Raw genomic sequence first — 18,707 nt, forward strand, 5'->3', positions numbered from 1 at the left:
TTTTCAAATTTCAATACAGCTCAGTCTTCCAGTGCCTTAACATATGGAACATGATATAGTCAGAGCTGTAGTGATATAAGTCCACAAAATGAATAATATCCATGTAATGCTTACTGCATTCTGTAATATGCTGCAAATATTTAAATGTTCAGGCATGCCAAAGGCTTCTCCAGTTAAGCACCTGAAACATGAAACATTCAAATTATTAACAAAACAACCCTTATTCTCCATCTTGAATTAACATGATACACTTTAAAAAGGGGCTTGGAGGACAATATAGGAGAACACAAGGAAGACTAGAATAAACTCTGCTTAAATCCTCAGCAGCCTAGAAGATTGTGTGGGAGAACTAGCTGAGGATGCCCTCAATGGAAAGCTGTCTTGCAAAGATTTACACAGAGAAAGAGAAGCAAAAGTGGCAGTCTGCCAGAGATGAGTTTGTTTTGAAAAGCATTAAAAACCTACATAAAGTTCTAATAAAGATTAGAACTAAAAAATAGATCTAACAAAGGTCTAAACTCTCCACATATATTGCTTTCTTCTAAATCCATTTGCTTGGGATCTTTAGGGAATGTATTTGTATCTTCTGCTATTTCTGACACAAACACTGATGTTGTTGACACCAACTTGTCCAAGTATTGCATTGCTATAAACCTTTTAGAAAAGGAGTCCATGCCATTTAGGGGACTGTGAGGCAGGCAAGATCTCCCTCCTTCCTGCCACTAACTTCCCATTCCCCAGCTGATCCGATTTGACTCACAGGGGAAGTCCGCAGGGCCATGACCAGAGGTGGAAGCAGAAGGTGAAGCAGAGGGCAATGCATCTCTCCCCTCATTGCTATGCTGAGATACAAACACCCGAGCCCGACAAAAACCACCTTCCTCCTCCACTTCTTTCCCCCCGGTTCCTCACAGACATGCAAGCATCTCTGCTCTATTTTGGCAGTTTACAGAGCAGAAGGAGGGGCTTTGAGCGCAGGGGAAAGGACAGGGCCACAGACACAGGCAACATGGAGCTGAGAAGCAAAAAGTGAAGCCATATCATTCTACAAAGGTAGAGCACATTCCCCGACAGCATTGGTGCCTAGTCATTTCAGTACTCTTTCTTACTGTGTACGTTAAAAAAGTCAATGCTGCAGTGGTATCACTGTGTGATTTATCACAGCTGAACTATCGGAGAGTCCTGAGTGTTTGGAACAAAATTAGGGATGAAGGACTGCGGCCCTGAGAAGTTTAGAAAGTCAGTCCTGCTGCCTAATAGAAGCTTTCCAACTAGAGACAGACACAAAGACTTTTAAGGCCCTTTTTTCCTCCTCTTTATGACAACAGGTTCTGGGTATGTTCCGCCAGCGTGGCTACTTACCTGCAATGGGGGGCATCCTCTTTGCAACGTCGGACTATTGAATCATTTCCTGGAGGCTCAGGAGTGGTAGACATGATACTGTCATTGCGATTTCTCAGGGTTTGCTTTTTAAAAAAAGAGCAGCAGAAAGGTTAGCTGTATTATATGCGCGATCGTTTCTAACTTACAGCGGCATTAGCCTGGTACTTGCCAGTGGTACTCTGCACTGTGAAGCACACACAACGGTAAGAAAAATTAATTCTAGACACGCGGAATGCTACATACAAGAGCATTCATGTTCATATATTCCAGTATTTTAGCAATATGCACAGCTTGCGTGCTGGCACTGTACCTTTTTCTGTGACCACGTGACCGGTTGATTTACCAAACAACTTTAACTTTATCCTTGATGTATGGCATATGTGTTGAACAGTTGACATATAGGAGGAAGAGGATGAAAAGCAGAATGTATATATACGTACATATATAAACACTAGAAATGAGGAAGAAAAATACAGATCTCCATATATTAAATTATTAATCTAGTACACGGGAAAATAAACTCTGAATTGTACTAGAGGGAAGTCAGTGTAAGTCATTTAAATAGCCAACAGATATACCAAAGAATATTTCTAACCCAGCTAAGCTTATTACCAGTGGCAGGGAGTTCTTTCCTGGCTATTCTGGGGTATAATTTTAATTTCCTGGGGGCAGCATTTTTCATGGTGTTCTAGAAAGATGTTTTGTTCTTTGTTATTAACACTCTGCAAGAGCACTCTCTCTGTCTGCTTGTCCTGCTGTGTCAGTGCTCACATATGTATAATGGAGTACCTACCTTGGGAGATTATGGGGATACAGCAAGCAGGGAAGAAATTGTTTGGCTATGGAATGCAGAAATTTCCAACTGTGATCTGCACCCCTTTTCTCACTGTTGCTTATAGACAGGAAAAACACTAGAAAACTCAAAAAAACCCTGAAAATGTTCTTAAATAAATTACAAAGCAGCTCTTAAAGAAAATCTCTTCCCTCTAACAGTAAATGTGAAATGCCACAGGAGACAGCAAGAGGTCATAAATACCTTTGAAATATCTTTAAATAAATGTAAACAGATTCTGGGATTTTGGAAAAGGCATGGAAAATAACATAGTTCTAACAAAATACTTGTGAAAGAATTAAGGGAGCCTCCGACAAGGGCCTTGAATTTGATCATGGCTGGGATGCTAGTGAAGTGCTAATACTGGGATGCGATAGCTCTGAACCACATTAGGAGACGGTTGTAGACAGGCAAGGGGCATCTGAAGGCTCCTTACAATTTTGCTGACTTCACAGCTGCTGATGGAGTTACTGATGGAAACAGAATTAGAGGAACTCGTGTCTGTGCGGCCATTGCTGGCATCAGCCCCATCTTCATCCTGTGCTCTGACTGCTGCGCTTACAGATGACAGAGAAAAATACAGACACCAGAAAAATTATGACAGATCACTTTCAATACAGAGTCTTTCACAGATTTGCACAGCACTTAGACTTATCTTTCCATTTCAGTTTATCTTGTTTCCCCCACCCTGTACTGGACAGAGGCTCCAGGAAGCACTCTGCCCTGCACCTCAGGCTCCCTTTCCTTCCCGTCAGCTTCCCGACAAAGTGCAGAAATGCACACCGCTCTGGACAGCCTCTTGCCAACTTTTTCTTTCAATTCTGTCCTGTATGGTTTTATTAGGTCTATGAATATTATCTGAAAAATTAAAGTAGGATTGTTCTATTCATTTATGTTTTAACATCATCATATGGATCTGGTAGTCTGCAATAAGGTTGGTTCACTGAATTATGCTTTTTTTACAACAAAAAAATTTACAACAAGGACTAGAAGCTTGAGATCCCTCAGCAGCCCCAGGTAGCACAGCGTGAATGTCTTTGTGGACTCCTCCCCTTCCTCAGCACTTCTAATTTGTACTAATGTTGCACATTACCTGATACCAAACACACTGTTTAACACGCAGTATCTCGCAGCAGGAACCATGTTTCCCATCATATTTCGTACAACAGTGAACATGCTGCTGCACATAACAAGTAAAGGCAGCACTGCCTAAGATTGTGTTTGGTTCGAGAACAGTGTTACATAAAGAAGAGGAATTAGGAGTAGCTCAAACATGAGCATACAGCAACTAATTTGGTAACTTGGCACCTGACTGGTGGGTGGGTCAACCTCCCTCCACCCAACCTTTGCAATGCTTTAGATTTAAAATTAATACCTTTTTGCTGAAGGACAAAGGAACTCATTAGATGATCACTAGATTAAAGTCTTTTCAGCTTTTTTCCAGCAGCAAAAAGAGGATAGTATAATGACTTTTAGAACAGATATTACACCAACGACTGAAATATTTTTGTAAACTAAAAGGAAAAGTTTACATTTTTTTTTACATAAATTTTTCTGTAAACAGAAAATTTAGCTAAGCTCTGGGGTGCAATATCGTGTGTCTGTGAAGGTATCATTGGGTGGAGAGGACATTCAGGTAGAACACTTGACTACTTTAAATTATGACAGTGTTCACTATGAGAGAAACTGTCTATTTTGCTGACTTGGACTTAGTTAAGAATTTCCCCGATTGGCATATTTGTTAAAACAACTTAAAGAGATTGAGTGAGACAAAGCAACAGAAAAAGAATAAGGACATGGGTGCTCTTTCTGACCTTGAAACTCTGATGTTTTGTTCATGCTGACAGGGGATTTAGTTCTTGGGTTTATCTAAGAGAAAGAGGACAAAAATCAACACAAATGCAGAATATTTGCCACACACTGTAAACCAGATATTTCCACCCCTTTTTTCACTGTTATGCTGCAATATATTTGCCCTCCTTTAAACAATAGGACACAGAAGTTAAAAGGTATTTAGATATCTAAATGCCACTGCACTGAACAAGAGTTAGCTACCTAACTACTTTTAAAAGTCTGGTCCAAATGAATTGCAATTTCCAGATTCTGCTGAGGAAACAAAGAGACAAAAGGTGAAGTGTGTGCCTTGGGACTGGTTTCAGGCAGCTGTTAATACAACAGGCATCCTTTTGGAGTGTGCAGTGTGAAAAATGCAGCTCTATTGCCACAAGTAATAATGACAGTCAAAGCTCAGAAAGGTTATGAAGGGCAGGGAGAATTCAAATGCAGATGAAAGGAAAGAGAAGCTCAAAACCCTGAATGTTAGATTGTATATTTTTTACAATTCATGAATATAGCATCAGATAATAGCTGTATGAATGCAGCTAGTCGGGGAAATCATGGACCTAACTCATGCTACCCCCCTTACTCCTAAGTGAGAGGAAATTGCCATAATTTAATTCTATATTAGGCAGTTAATTTTGCTCTAGATTGTGCCTATTTCTTTCTATTATTCCTTCCAGTTGATGTGAGCTTTTCCACCAATGCTTCGTTTTCCAGCTTCAGTTACTTGTGTGCTGGACTTTGGGGATTATGTCATTTTTTTTCACTACTGTTAAGGAGGCAAAGAATCAATTTATTGACAACCCTCCAAGAATGTGAATGAACAGCAGAAACAAGGAGAATACACAAAACGGGGAGAAGGGGCAGAAAACAGTCTAGGAAGCTGGATTATATCTGCTCCACAAGATGCAAATCACCACAGGGCAAAAACTGACAGTTCGCTGTCATATACAAATCTACTCTTATCTTTATAGCATAGCACTTTCAGAGGCATGACCACAACGTGTGTCATGTCTTAGTTCAAACAGTCCCTGCACTATATCATTCCAGCCTCATATTAAGACACACCTGGATTCCCTTTAGATTCACTCTTCTCTTGAGTCGAGCTTGATCAGGCAAGAAGAATTTGTTGTCTTCTGGAGACTCTTCGGAAGTGGAGTCGTCATCTGCTTCCTGACCGTTGGCTTTTGGGCTAGGAGTCCCAAAGGCCTGGGAGATAATAGTAATGGGTAGATTCCGTGGCAAACTCTAAAGATCAGAAGAAAACATCTCTGAGACCAGTTTGGTACAATTTCTCATGACTTCCCTTTAGAGTAATCTGACCGAACTTTCTGTGACTCCAGTGCTTCAGAAACTCACACAGAATGTGGCTCCAGACCCAAATCAGTGTTTTACATTGACATTTGTGGGAATTTCTGCTTACTGGGGAACATTTCCTCAAAAGTATTTATAGTTTCTACCCCAGTGTAAAAATTAATTGTCTTTCTGCATTTCTTTCCCTTCCATTTAGAATCAGGTTGTAGAACGCCAGCCTTTGAGAAGCTACACGCATGACACAGACAACTTGAACCCCACTGTACTGAAGAACTCACAACATTGAGTAGGAGGTTATTGTTTTCAGTTAATTCATGGAGGGAATTAAAAGAGTCCCCTCCCCCTTCCATGCCAAAATGTTTTTAAGAGCAAGTCTTAAAAAAAGAACTCATGTCTGTCTTGCTCAGCACTACCTGGTCATGAAAGTTATTGTCCTTAGAGAGCCGACGGAGTTTGCACTCAAGGTTAACAATGCAAGCTTCTTTCCGAACCACCTCAATTCGGAGTTCATCATTTCTCTCCTCCAGCTCTCGAATCTGCTTCCTGTACTTATCTTTTTCAATCAGACAATGTGAATATTGTGTCTGAGCCTCATCACGTGAGCGGAATGCCTGCAGTGGAGAGAAGAAACCTGTTTTGCACCTGGGCACCAGATACCTTCTCCTGCTGGTTTTGTTTGTAAGGTGTTTGGAACAGGGACTTCAGAACTGGTAACCATTCACCAATGAACACAGCAGTTAGGACCAGGATGTGCCACAGTAGTGCTATTAAAAATTACAATGATGAGGGTGGTTTATTTCCAGCTCCCTCTTGGTTGGTGGCAAAATGCTCCAGAGTGCAAACCGGATGACTTGACACTAATATAAAGCCTGCAGTAGCTGTTGTTAAGATCTTGGTCCTGCCTGCCAGATGCTACGCTATGGAAACAACCCAATATTATCCTATGTTTAATTACTGTAATGCAAATTCCAACAAGTAGCAATTTCTTGTAACTGTTTATTTTTTAATGGTATTCCGGGTCCAATTACCCACAATTCCCCAAAGTGACACATAGGAGATACAGGCTTTTGCTACTAATTTTCCCCACTTTAACCATTAGATACCTGGTCTCGCTCCTTTTCCACCTCTTCTAGCTGTATCATCACAGTGTTCATACGATGCTTGTACATCTCACAGTCTTTTCCTAGTGTTGAACACTTTAACTCCAAATCTTCTTTCTCTTCAAGGTACTGGAAATGACACACTGTTAACCACCACTGCTCTCAGAGGTCTTTCAGGCATTTGCCTGAGTTATTCCATCCTTCTATCCTCCCATTTCTTACCTTGTCTCTCAAGTCCTCCACATGACGAATCTCCTCTTGGAGATTAAAGATCTTGTTGACCAGCTCATGACGATCTTCTAGTGCCTCCTTACGGTCATGTTCCAGAATATCCAAAATGGCTTTGTCTGAATCTGGTAAACTCCGCTTGCCAGCCTGAGGAAAGACATTTTTAAGAGGCAGGCCAGGGGAAGAGAAAACAGTATTGTAGGAATAAAAGTAACAAAGACAGTAACAAACAAGAAGAATAGAAAATGAACAAGGTTTTGCAATGGGAAAGCAGGAGAAGAGATGGACATTTGTTCGTATTTTAAAATAGTGTCAGAAAAGATGAATAAAGGCTGTCTTGCTGTCAGAAATAGTTTGATGAAGGAACTGTTTTACTGTTTTAGCATACTGGCTATAATTTGATCCATTTTGGATGCAGTGACAATTCTTCACTCCAAGCGCTGCATTCAAAACTCCTCTCTATTAATCAGCTCTCACTGAGCACAAAAATCACCCTTTGCCAAAGAGCAGGGCCTAAGAAAACATTCAGGGGAATTTTTAAAGCATGCATAGGCTTTGTAGGGCTGTGCTTAGAGAATATTAAACGTGCCTGGAGTAGCTTATACCACTGCTTCATTTTCTATAGTGTCCAGCAATATTTTTTCTTTCAGATTTAAAATTAACAAGATCACCAGAGCAGGTTCCAACAAATAAATTGCCATCCAGAATTCCCATAAATGGAAGATGAAAAAGGCATAAAATGCAAGCAAGTAATATGCATATTTATTTTTAAAATACCTAGGCTACGTTGGAGATTGAAGTGACGTTTTGGTTACTCAATGTTTCTAAGTATACCGAAGTATTTCTAAAACAAACTGCCTTTTATTTATTTATACTTTCACTTAGGAGAATTTCAATCCTATTTTTAGCTATTTCATGATTCCTTCTCTGTTTCTTTAGGTGCTGTAATGCACCTTTAGGTGCATTACTTCCAGAACCTTCTATACTACACCCTTTTTCAACCTTTGAATTGGATTTGTGTTAGAACTAAGAATTATTAGGCACTGCTAGAGGCTACAGCCATTTCTGAAATGCATTCTATTGATAATATTTAAGCGTCATTTTAAAATGCCACAAGCCTCTCACATATATCCTAATATTTGCCTAAGCTCTTCACAGAGTCACAGAGTAACACAGTGCTAAATTTGCTGTATATCATTCTTTTTCCCCATCTGCCCAAACAAAGGTTAGTTAAGATCCCTGTGCAAGTTACAGCAGTGTTCTACAGGGCATTCTGGTAACTAGTGATCACCCGAGTACATAAACCTTTATTACCTTCTGCTCCATTAAGACCTTTTGGCATAGATATGACAACAGCCTAGAACAGGGTACACAGAGCCACTGTCAGAAATTTCTGGACTGGCTATTTAACACAGCTTTGCAGTGACAGACTGGTACAAAGAACCACAGCAGGGCTAAAACACGGAGTTGAATGCTCAGTAATTAAACAGCTGCACTCTGCACCTTGAAAGAGCCAATCTCTCATGTACAGCTTGATTTATTAGATGACAATTTTTTTTTCGGTAGAACTCCTCCTCGTGCATGTGTATGTACAAGGAGTACTACAGACAGCTGGGAGCTATATAACCAACCTTCTGTTTTTCCAAACTTTGCACTTATGCTTATTGTAGCTGTGCAGGAAGAGGTTTCACCCAACAATTCCTAGCATCATAACAGCAGTATGTGTTGAGTTTGAGGTGAGGAGCAGTAGCAGAAACCATGCCTCCTCCTTTTGTTCATAGTTACCATTTTCCCTGTTACGTACTCAAGTCCCTGTCCCTTACCGAAAACACGTGGGAGCTACCACCACCTGCTGCTTTTCTGCCCCACTCTCACAGATTCCTCCAGGCACTTAGATCCTGAAGGGTAGCCACCAAGGCAGGCTGTGAGGAGGCATGGGGTATGTGAGACAGTATGGGAGGAAAGTGTGGAGGTGCCTGGAGGCAAGGAGTGGTTGAAGCCTGCTGAATCCATCAACTGGGTAAGCAGGAAGGTTAAGCTGAAGTGGTTGGAAATTTAAATGGGGCAATCTGCTTTTATACCTGAATGATGGACTGTAACTCCTGGATTTTAGTCTTCATCATCTCATTTTCCCGCTCCAGCTCCAGAACCTGTTCCTTTTTGGGTCGGTTTTCAATATCATTTTTCAGCTTCAAAGATTGGTTCCTTTCCAGCTTGCATTCCTCTTCCACCTTGTTCAAGCGATGCTTCAGCTGGTCAATCTAGAGCAGCCAGGGAGCAGTGAAAAGGAGAAAGAGGAAAGGAAAGAAATCACTCATAGCACCGATACTTACTGCTCTGACAACAGTCTCACTTCAGTGAGAGTGAAAACGTACTGTCATAAGTGGAAAAAATAGCTTTAAATTGTGAATGCTAACAAGCAGCAGATAATTGGGTATATGTGTCTGTGCATCAAATGTCCGCAACCGAACTGTTGAACTCTCAAGCAGAAGCCTGCTATTTGCTAGCTACAACTGGTATGGGCTGGCTGTAAATTCTGATAACCTCTGGACTAAAAAAAAAGTGTCACGTCCTTGATACTCCAATAAATAAAAAGATAAGAAACAGAACTAACACTTAGGAGGCTGACCACACATGGTCCTTTTGCACATAGATTATTTGGATTGGGAGAAATAGGGGCTTTGAGTTCTGGATAGGAAAGAGGGGTCATCCCCCCCCCCCCCCCAAAAAGTGGCTTCAGACAGAAGGGGGCCTGGGAAGAAGGTGATGATGATCCTGGCTGTAGGAAAGATTTGAAAGTGGGGGAATATCCTGGAGATCAGAGAGATGCACAGGGATGAAGACCAGGGGATGCCCAGGGACCTCGGCCAAGGTATTATTGAGCCTGAAAAGCTAAAATTATGTTTTTAGCAAACAAGTATGCTTTTAAAATTTTGTTTTTAAATATGTTATGTTTTGTTAATCCATTGCAAGTATGTAAATTATCTGCCATTAATACACATCACTACAGTTGGCATTTCTGTACAGTGATGCCTCTAATCATCTGGATAAGCAAAGCAAATGAGAGCTCTACACCTTTCTACTGTTAGAGAAGGTCTCATTTTGCCAGATGCCACTGGCATCCTCCATTGCTGTTCCTGATTAAAGCAACCCAGAGCATTTATCTCACCTCTAACTGGAGGTCTCGGCTCCTTATCACAGCCATGCTCTTCTCGTCACTCAGCTGGGCATATCTCATGGCCAGATTGTAGTTCTCATCTTTCACCTTAACCAGCTCATCATTGTAGTTGTTCCTCTCCTCCTTCATCTTGTTGTATCTCTCCTGGAAGGTCAGCAGCTCTATCTTGTTCAGTTTTAGCTGCTTTCGCTCATCCTCCAACTGCCGAGATTTAGCCAAGAGTTCACAGCGCTGCACATCTTTTGTCTTTACTTGCTGCTGAAGCTTAATGATCTCATTCATTAGGAAATGGGTAAGGCCTTCATGTCCCTCCTCCACTGAAAATATTTGAAAGGCTTATCAACATCTAATAAAGTAACTTTATACTAAGTAGGATCAACAGAACTGAGTAAGAAAAAAATGTCCCAGAATATGTACAGAGGTGCAGAATATGCACAAATACATACACATTTGTATATCTAACTGGCAACAGCACAGTTAGATATATATAACTGTTAGATATATATAATTATATATAACATAACTATGACACAGCACACTATTACCAGAATCACAATATATGCCTACAGCTTGTCTGGGTAGAGTATGAAGCCTTTACAGTTCTCTTGTTTCAGCTGAGCTGACAGGCCTTTGGAAATAGCACAAACGTCATAAAATAAATCTGTACCATTAATCTGAATGCTTCAGATTTGCTGCACATGTGTAGGTCTTCAGTGTACACTTAGTCTACTGTTGCAATGTTTCTTCTCTTGTGATTTCTTGCAATCATTCAATTTGCAGCTCTTCAGCCTCATTCAGGCAACTGAGGTGTTCCTTTTCTTTATACATTACCTGTTGCTAGCTCATTTTGCATCGAAGGGGACTAAAATACTGCAGAATGCTACTACAAGATTAGCTTTTGTTTCCATTTCTTGCCTGAAAAATCACAGCTCATTTTGCATCGAAGGGGACTAAAAAACTGCAGAATGCTACTACAAGATTAGCTTTTGTTTCCATTTCTTGCCTGAAAAATCAAACCCAGTCTTCGGTCTTATTTCAGCAGGCTCCTTTGGGATTGATTCTACTCACCAACAATAGTGGAAAATCTCCGTGTAGGTTCTTTCCCTGTCACCAGTTTGTAGAGTTCAGGGTAGTAAAACTCTAGACTCTCCAAAAAAACTACATATCCCCTTTGGCCCTTGGTGTGGAGAATGTCCAGTAGTCGGCCTAAGTACAGGGGACAGAAAGGTGACATATCAGCACTCTGAGCAGCATCAGCAGGTACTGTATCCCTGAAGGTTCGTCTCTGCCACAGCAATGCGCTGTAGAAAATCTGGCTGATTAATCGAGTTCAGCTGAACTCATAAAGTAATGCCACATATTCTTTATGTTTGTGCTGATCATTATTCTGAAGGAGTGTGGGCAAATTGGTCTCTGGAACAGAAATTTCAAAAGACACGTTATTCAGTGCAGCCTTCACTAGGCAGTACTGAAACACTAGGATGGCAGACCCTTCACTGACAAATCATGAAGCATGGCAGGGCAGCTGAAAAACTACTCTTGGAAAGGCAGTGGCTGCTACTTGTGTTAACTGACATATTTGCCAAGGCTGTGATGGGAATATGAACCCCATGAGTTCCAGTCTGCACAGCACTGGAAAGAGTCATTGTTATCAAGACAGCAGCAGCATTTTGATAACATTAAATCTCCTGTAAATGAGACAGAGGGTTTCCATTTGATAATCTGTAATTTGACACAGGCTCCCTATAGACTTAGCAAAATAATACTGTTCAGATAGAGATACAGATGTAGCCATTCACAAAATAATTACCTGCTCGGTTAATTTTGGAGGGCAGCATAAGTGAGTTAAGCACCTCATCCTCATCTTGCTCATCGATTACTTTGCACTGCCGTAGGTACGGGGTCAGTTTGGCCGGATTGATGTAGCGGCTCAGCATGTGCCGGTTGCATTCTACGTTCTCCCACAAAGCTTCCTCCTCATCTTTCAGTGTCTCCAGGCAGTCATCCATCTCTGGCTCTCCTCCTTAACAAGAGAAACAATTGGCAAACGAACATCAAACAGGGCAGTTTTTATCCTGTTACTTTTTTGTGCTTCCATGTCACATAGGATGAGCTTAGAATCACATCTGACTAATGCTGGGTTTGCCCTATATTGAAACAGTTTGAACCGGAGTGCAGCCTGTCCACAGCTCATCTGGAAAGTGACAGTTCAGAAAAGTGCTATCTTGAGTCTATGAACTATTGCATATTGCTCTCTGGTGATGAATCTGTAGCTCAGCTAACTCCATGAAGGTCTCTACAAGTCAGAGAATCCCTCTATATATTAGAAGCAATGGTAAAGGACACGGTGCAATACAAGAAAGACTATGAACATGCAGAGTTCAGAGCAAAGACAAATGCTGCAGGCAACTAAGGCTTGCATTCTCACCTCCTTTGTTCCTCTCAGCTCGACTGATCTGAACCTGCATTTTTTCCTGTACGTATGTGATGAGCCAACACATGTAAATGACTGCACCACAAGAATAGTTAACTCGTAAGCAAGCAGTTACGTACGACTGCCTTCTGCAACTGTGTAAGGATTGACTGATGTGTGGGCATGAATGCAAGTACCTATGAGTTCAGACCTTGCCTTTCTCATGAGCATTGTATCACTGAAGTCTGAAAATGTTCTTGACTCATGCAAATATCATCACATGATCTCCAAGTGCTTGCTAAGCAATTTCCTGCCAACTCCTAATTTGTAACCACCTCATTAGAGAAGGTTACAAGGCAGGCAACAATGAGGTTGGAAAACTTGTACTGAAGTTAAGAGTAAAGAAACTTTGTAAAAATCTTTCCTTCTTAATTCTGTAATAAATGTTAACCTTTGAAACAAGTCTTGTTTTTGCATTCTAACTTTCTCACAGTCTTGCAATCCAGGTGGCACAAGGAAGCTTCCATTTCAAGAGTTAGTTTACCCCATCGGAGACCATGGTATATGAAGAATGTGCAGTTCTTAGGTCATATGAGATGAGAGCTGTGCTTTATGAGACTTTGCTGGTAATCAGTAACTAAAGACCTCAAAAGCAACATGTTGTTTTTCTTGAACCAGAAGAGTTCTTTCCATTGTGTTATAATTTCCTCAGCTTCCAACTTTAGGAACTGTAAAGCAGCCTGTGTTACATTGAACATCACTGGGCAAAAACAGCTATTAATCTGTATAGCCAGGGGCTATTAACTCCTCATTTTGAAAACTAAAACTAATCCGCTAAATAACGTGTGTGTCAGTGTTCTATCATAATGAGATACAAAATAGTCCTACAAAAATGCATGGTTTTTGCTTGATGCTTTCAAAGGCTTCCCCAAATTGTCAATAATCCTACGCTGGGATTCAATATCTCTATGAGAAAAATTTGGATGGGTTCCTCATACTATGGACAGGTTATGGGAGTATTGCCAGGGATTTTGTTCATCTCTTGTACTCCAGTTGCTCTCCCAGAGTTCTTTTATTTGTAGTTTCACATCTGAGGAACCAGTTATTTAACATTTGCTTGCTGATTGCATGTAGATTTTATTACTCCAGTGACTTATTAAATGGGTCAGGAGAGGCAACAGTCCTCTGAGGGCAAGGAAGGCCAGGTCTGCTCAACGGGATTGAGAATCATGGGGGCATGGCTGTAGTTACGGGAAAATCTCTCTGCTCTTATGAACTCCTCACAAGCTCGGTGAAATTCTTACTGAATACCACTATCTACGTGTGGTAAAGATGACACTTCAGTAATGAACTGTATGAAGGTAAAACAACAGAAAAAGCTATATAAATTAGGTAGCAGGGGGAGGAATGCTAGGGGTGAAATAGCTTCATCTGAAGTACACATACATTCTCATGAACCTTACTCTCCACCGTTTATTCTGGAAATAACTGTATTTCACTTCAAAGGTGAATTTAACAAACTACATAATTGGGGAAGCTGAACTTTTGGGAGTAGAAGGCAGTAAAGCATAAGATCACACAGTTCCTTTCTTACAGCCACAGCTATCTATTGCATCTAGAGAGAGGTGTGTTGCGGGCCCTTTAATTTTGGGGACTGTACCAAGAAGCTCACAGATGGTCCTCAGAGTGCAAAAGGAGCACTTGCCTGAATTTCATAAAATGCCAGATATCTTGTAATCTGCTGCACTGAACCAGAAATTATTACACGTTGTCAGCAGTTCCCTCAGGACATTAGTAAGGGATTTCTCCATTAAATGATTCAACGAGGAGTTCACTCATCAGCGTAATTCTCAACATGAATACATTTTTTACCTGACATTAAAAATACCTTTATCAAATAGTCCCTCGTGTATGGGCATAATACATCCATGCTGTTATTCTGGGGACATAATGTTTAATGGGAAAGTAATAAGTATATTGCATGAGTGGCTAAGCATTTTAAAAGGAGATTTCTGCTGGCAAACTCCTGTTAAACACAGTCTATTATCAGGAGCAAGCCCTTAGAAACAACATTTAGTGGAGTGGTCCCTCACTGCCATGTAGGAATTTAGGAATTTCAGAATCTTCCTTTTGCTTTCTTCTTTGGATTTCCACCTTGGAAATGCCCTACCAGAAGCACAGATAAAGCTCTCTCCTGGCTCGCAGCACTGTTGCTTATCGCCTCTCAGGGATTACTGCTGCGTAGCAGGGAGCACTCGTCTCCTTCCTAGAGCTTGGGATGTTGCCTCTGTTGTGTTTCTTTGGCCAAGCTGGTCTAAGAGTATAACGCTCAGGTAGCTCCGCTCTCCTGTGGAGCTATTCCAGGGACAATAGCAATGGACAACTGACACTAGTGCAGCAAAAAACGGATGTGACAACTGAAACTCAGTGGGAAACCAATAAAGGTATTGTATTAGTGGCATTAATTTTAAAAGATTTTCAGCAGCACATGAATTTTGTAGGTGTTTAGAAGACCTTATTCCCTGTTTCTGTCCTTCCTTCCTGTGATGATATTGCAGAAAAGTTGTTTTCACTTACAAAATTAAAAATGACAGTTTTAAAAAGTTTTCAAATGTATAATCACATTTCATCTGATCTTCATTACCATTATCTAGTTTCTGATTCCAGCACCTCTTGAGTTGTAACCTAACACATTCAGAAGTTGTGATATGTCATAGCAATACTACTGCGTCCATTACAAATCACAGGTGTGAAGTCACAGACTTGGACTGACTTCAACAGACATTAACCAAAAAGAAATAAGAATCTCCGCAGCAGTTAAAAAATTGCTCTCCTGCTGCTCCTTTCAGCAGTTAGTATACAACATAGCTTTTAACTGCAGGAGATCTTAATCCAATAATAATCTCAGCTAGTCCCATCTATTTCAAAGGTCTCTGTAGATGCAGACAAATAAAAGAGAGAATCCCTTTTTACATTAAAAGAAACACTCTATTCCCCTCATCTCCTTTTCTCTCTCAGGGACTATCCTTCTCTTGGCTGTTACACACAAATGAATCTTTCTATGTGTTTGCTATTTTTTTGTTATATTTTTCAACTGAACAAATCACCTTGCAGTTAAAGCTGTTCTCTGTTCTCACTCAGACTCCAGACTTTCATATGTCAGTGACACTCTCCACTGATCAAGGGAACAAAGCCTGCAGGCTTCAGAACCAGGGGTTCTATAAAGTGCTTATCACCAGGTCACATCTAAAGCTTCATTTTTTTGTGATTCATTTCATGATGGTGCAGAAATTAACCCTTCAGCCATTTAATTATCTGCATCCCCTTGCTCTGAATTCTTGTCAGCCTGTTGATACTGAGGAATCACCATGTAGCAGACTGCAAATGTGGGCTTCAGCTAGGTTTTCTGATTTCTTGATATCTCCTTTGTGAAATATGAAAAAAGGGTATTGTGCTCATACCGAGAAGCAGGGGGAAGTTTATTTTGGAAGAGGTGATCTATTTTAATGTTTTGGACTTCTGCATTTGTCACAGATGTTCACAGACTGGCAGTATTTAAAAAGAAACCACAACACACAAAATGTTTGTGCAAATTGTAAGTTAATAAGAACATAAGTTTATGTTAAATACTAAATATGTGTATATAAGCCAGGAAAGGATTACATTTAAATTATCACACTTTGAAGCAAAACTAAAGATGAAAATAGCACTTTAAAGCTGTGTATATAATTACTCTCAACATTTTGAGAGTGTTGTATTATTCCTCTTTCTATGCATATCTCTAGATTGCATGGGGCAATACCCTTTCTCCCTCAAGTTTGTATAGCACCTCACATGATAAAGCATAACAGCAGGGTGATTTTCTCAAAAGCTGCTTGTATGGATACATGGAGATTTGCAATATCAGAGAACCACAAAACCACAAAAGGATTTAGAGCTATTTTTTATTTTAGAGGAAAGTCACAGTTTTAAGTGTGATAAGGAAATTATATTCCTTTGCTTAAGGACAGGAGAGCTCTATTTGCACTCCTGGCTTTCTGCAATGCTGAATACCAGCATTTTCCAATTATGTTGGCTGCACTGCTGGATGTCCTATCGTACTGAAAACCACTTTTAAAAGGCTTGAACATTAAGAAGATTAAATTTGCTTACTTAGACTTTCATTTTTTTCCATACAGGAGCCTAAACCTGGACCCCCAAAGGAGAAGAGACCAGGTCTTCATCTGCCTTTAAGAATTTGCACTTTATAGTCATTCTTTCTATCTCAGTGTCCCCATCTGAAAATTAGGCTGGTAAGAAGTATTTTTATGACAAGGTAGGACTTGTTAATTAGTGACTGCAAAGCACTTGGGACCACCAAGATGGAAAAGCCCTAGAAAAGCATTTGTTATTAGTGCAGTTTTATTACTTCATATTTTGCAGGCCTACAAATGATTTCTGAAGCCAATAGCACTGCTGAATGGACTGGGGTGTATTTCTCTTTTAGATCACAGTGGCTGCATATGGAAAGAATCATTCAGTATATACCAGAACATCCTCTTTATATAAAAGATTCAACCAGGTTACTGAATGCCACAGTTTCAACAAAATATAAAAGAAAAAAAGTAGAATAAGAGATACCAAAGTAATAGAAGATCAGGAAGGCTTAAACACAAAATAGGATTATTTTCTCAGAGATGTATTTTGTTCAATTCCATTGAATCAATCTTCCTGTTACACACAACCCCAAAACACTAGTAGACTTGCAAGGCTTCAGTGAGGTAAAGCTAGATCTTCAGTGAAGCCAGATGATAGCCATAGTCATAAACATTACTCCCATTTTCTGAACAGAAGAGAGACAGGGCTAAACAAAACAAACTCTGTAAGTGATTCAAAGGGCTCTGGAGGCATATTGATCTTGCTTCTACAAGCATAAGGAAGAAAGAAAATTCCCCTCATTTTCATAACTATTAGCTTAACAACCAAGTGAGAGAAAAAGAAATGAAGAATCCTGTCATGTTACTCTTATTCAGAGCAGAGGACCTATGAATAAAAAACAAAGCAATAGAATAAATCAGAGATTTGCCTCTAATCACTATTCCTGTCCTAACAGAAGAGGGCCTGAAGGATTAATACTAGAGGAACTCTCTTTAATTATCTCTTTCTTTGCCTTTATTTACTTTCCTAAGAATAGATCCATATAAAACTCCATCTCAGAAAAAAAGTAATGCATACAGAAAGCATGAATCAATTATTAGTATTGTTAGCACACCCAATAGTTTGCTTTGTATCATCTAAACCAGAAAACACTGTATACAACAAAGGTGCACAATTTTTCAATATTGCAGGACGATATTGCTTAAGAGCTGAACAATCCTTGCATTGAATCCCACAATTATTACATTTAGCTTTTGTCTGCTTTTGAAATTGCATATGAAATTTTATAAAATACCTATCACTTTCTGGAGGAAAAAACTATTTACACATGAAGAATGTTGTTTTGCCCAATGAAGTATTGTTGCAAAAGACCTTAATTAATGAAGTAATACTTATTACGATCCTGTAATGATCTCTGTTTCATAAAAGGCTGAGATCTCTGCTTTCCCACTTTGCACTCCCTCTGGTGAGTATATCTGAAGTCTACGTCTTCCTCAAGTCTGCCAGCTTTAGAACTTCAGAGCTCTTATCATCTTATCACACAGGAAGGAAATGACTAATTTTGTCTCAATAGCAAACCGACAGCAGATTGTGCTACCTCGAACATGCAACATCCAATCAGATTTGGTTGTAGAACATATAGTACCAATAATAAACAAAGAAAACGGAAAAATTCTCCTCTACAAATAGCTTAAATGATGTTTTGAGGACTGTAATTTTTCTGTGTGTCACTATTTTCTACATTCAGTGAAGGTGTTTCTATCTCCCTCAGTAACGTACCATCTAAGCATTACTGATAGGGGAGCAAATTTAGAGGGTGGATTCATCTCACAAATTTGAATTAGGCATCTAATTTAACTTAGAAATCTAGTTCCTCTCTAGTGAATGGCAAATGGTCTGTTCAAAACTTTATCCCATTTTATACTTCTGCCTTAGAATGCCCTCTAAAGATTGGTTTCTAGTTGCAACTAGTTGCTTAGATTCCCTCTAGGGTCAATGAAGAGGGGTTTGTCCGTTCAGATGGCAATGGTTATACTGGTGATTAGATGGATATTATTCTGTTTCCCATATTGTTTAAGAATCTGAAAACCCCAGATTTTAGAAACTGTTAGTACTACCATTATTAAATGATAATATATGTGAAAGTAAATGACAAATGAGAAGTCAGCAATGAGAGATCGAGAGAAAGGACTGAACAGGAGAGAGAAAGACAAGATTTGGGGATGAAAAATGGTGAGGTCAAGGGAAAAGGAAATATAAAAAGGGAACAGGAAAAGAAAAAGA

At 39.9% G+C, this 18,707-nt stretch overlaps 1 protein-coding gene across 1 annotated transcript in view; it reads right to left on the reverse strand.

Moving 5' to 3' along the window:
- Window positions 1–18,707, reverse strand: part of CARD11 (caspase recruitment domain family, member 11) — a 47,496-nt gene that overhangs the window by 12,299 nt on the left and 16,490 nt on the right. Inside the window, exons 2-12 of the mRNA XM_010287182.1 lie at window positions 11,685–11,897; window positions 10,943–11,080; window positions 9,866–10,191; window positions 8,778–8,957; window positions 6,691–6,843; window positions 6,472–6,597; window positions 5,782–5,979; window positions 5,123–5,302; window positions 4,030–4,084; window positions 2,652–2,767; window positions 1,363–1,466 (exon numbers count right to left, since the gene is read on the reverse strand). Coding sequence (XP_010285484.1) covers window positions 1,363–1,466; window positions 2,652–2,767; window positions 4,030–4,084; window positions 5,123–5,302; window positions 5,782–5,979; window positions 6,472–6,597; window positions 6,691–6,843; window positions 8,778–8,957; window positions 9,866–10,191; window positions 10,943–11,080; window positions 11,685–11,897 — 1,789 coding nt within the window. The remainder of the gene's footprint in view (window positions 1–1,362; window positions 1,467–2,651; window positions 2,768–4,029; window positions 4,085–5,122; window positions 5,303–5,781; window positions 5,980–6,471; window positions 6,598–6,690; window positions 6,844–8,777; window positions 8,958–9,865; window positions 10,192–10,942; window positions 11,081–11,684; window positions 11,898–18,707) is intronic.

The sequence above is a fragment of the Phaethon lepturus genome, unplaced genomic scaffold (assembly GCF_000687285.1).
Source record: "Phaethon lepturus isolate BGI_N335 unplaced genomic scaffold, ASM68728v1 scaffold1875, whole genome shotgun sequence".
Lineage (NCBI taxonomy): Eukaryota > Metazoa > Chordata > Aves > Phaethontiformes > Phaethontidae > Phaethon > Phaethon lepturus.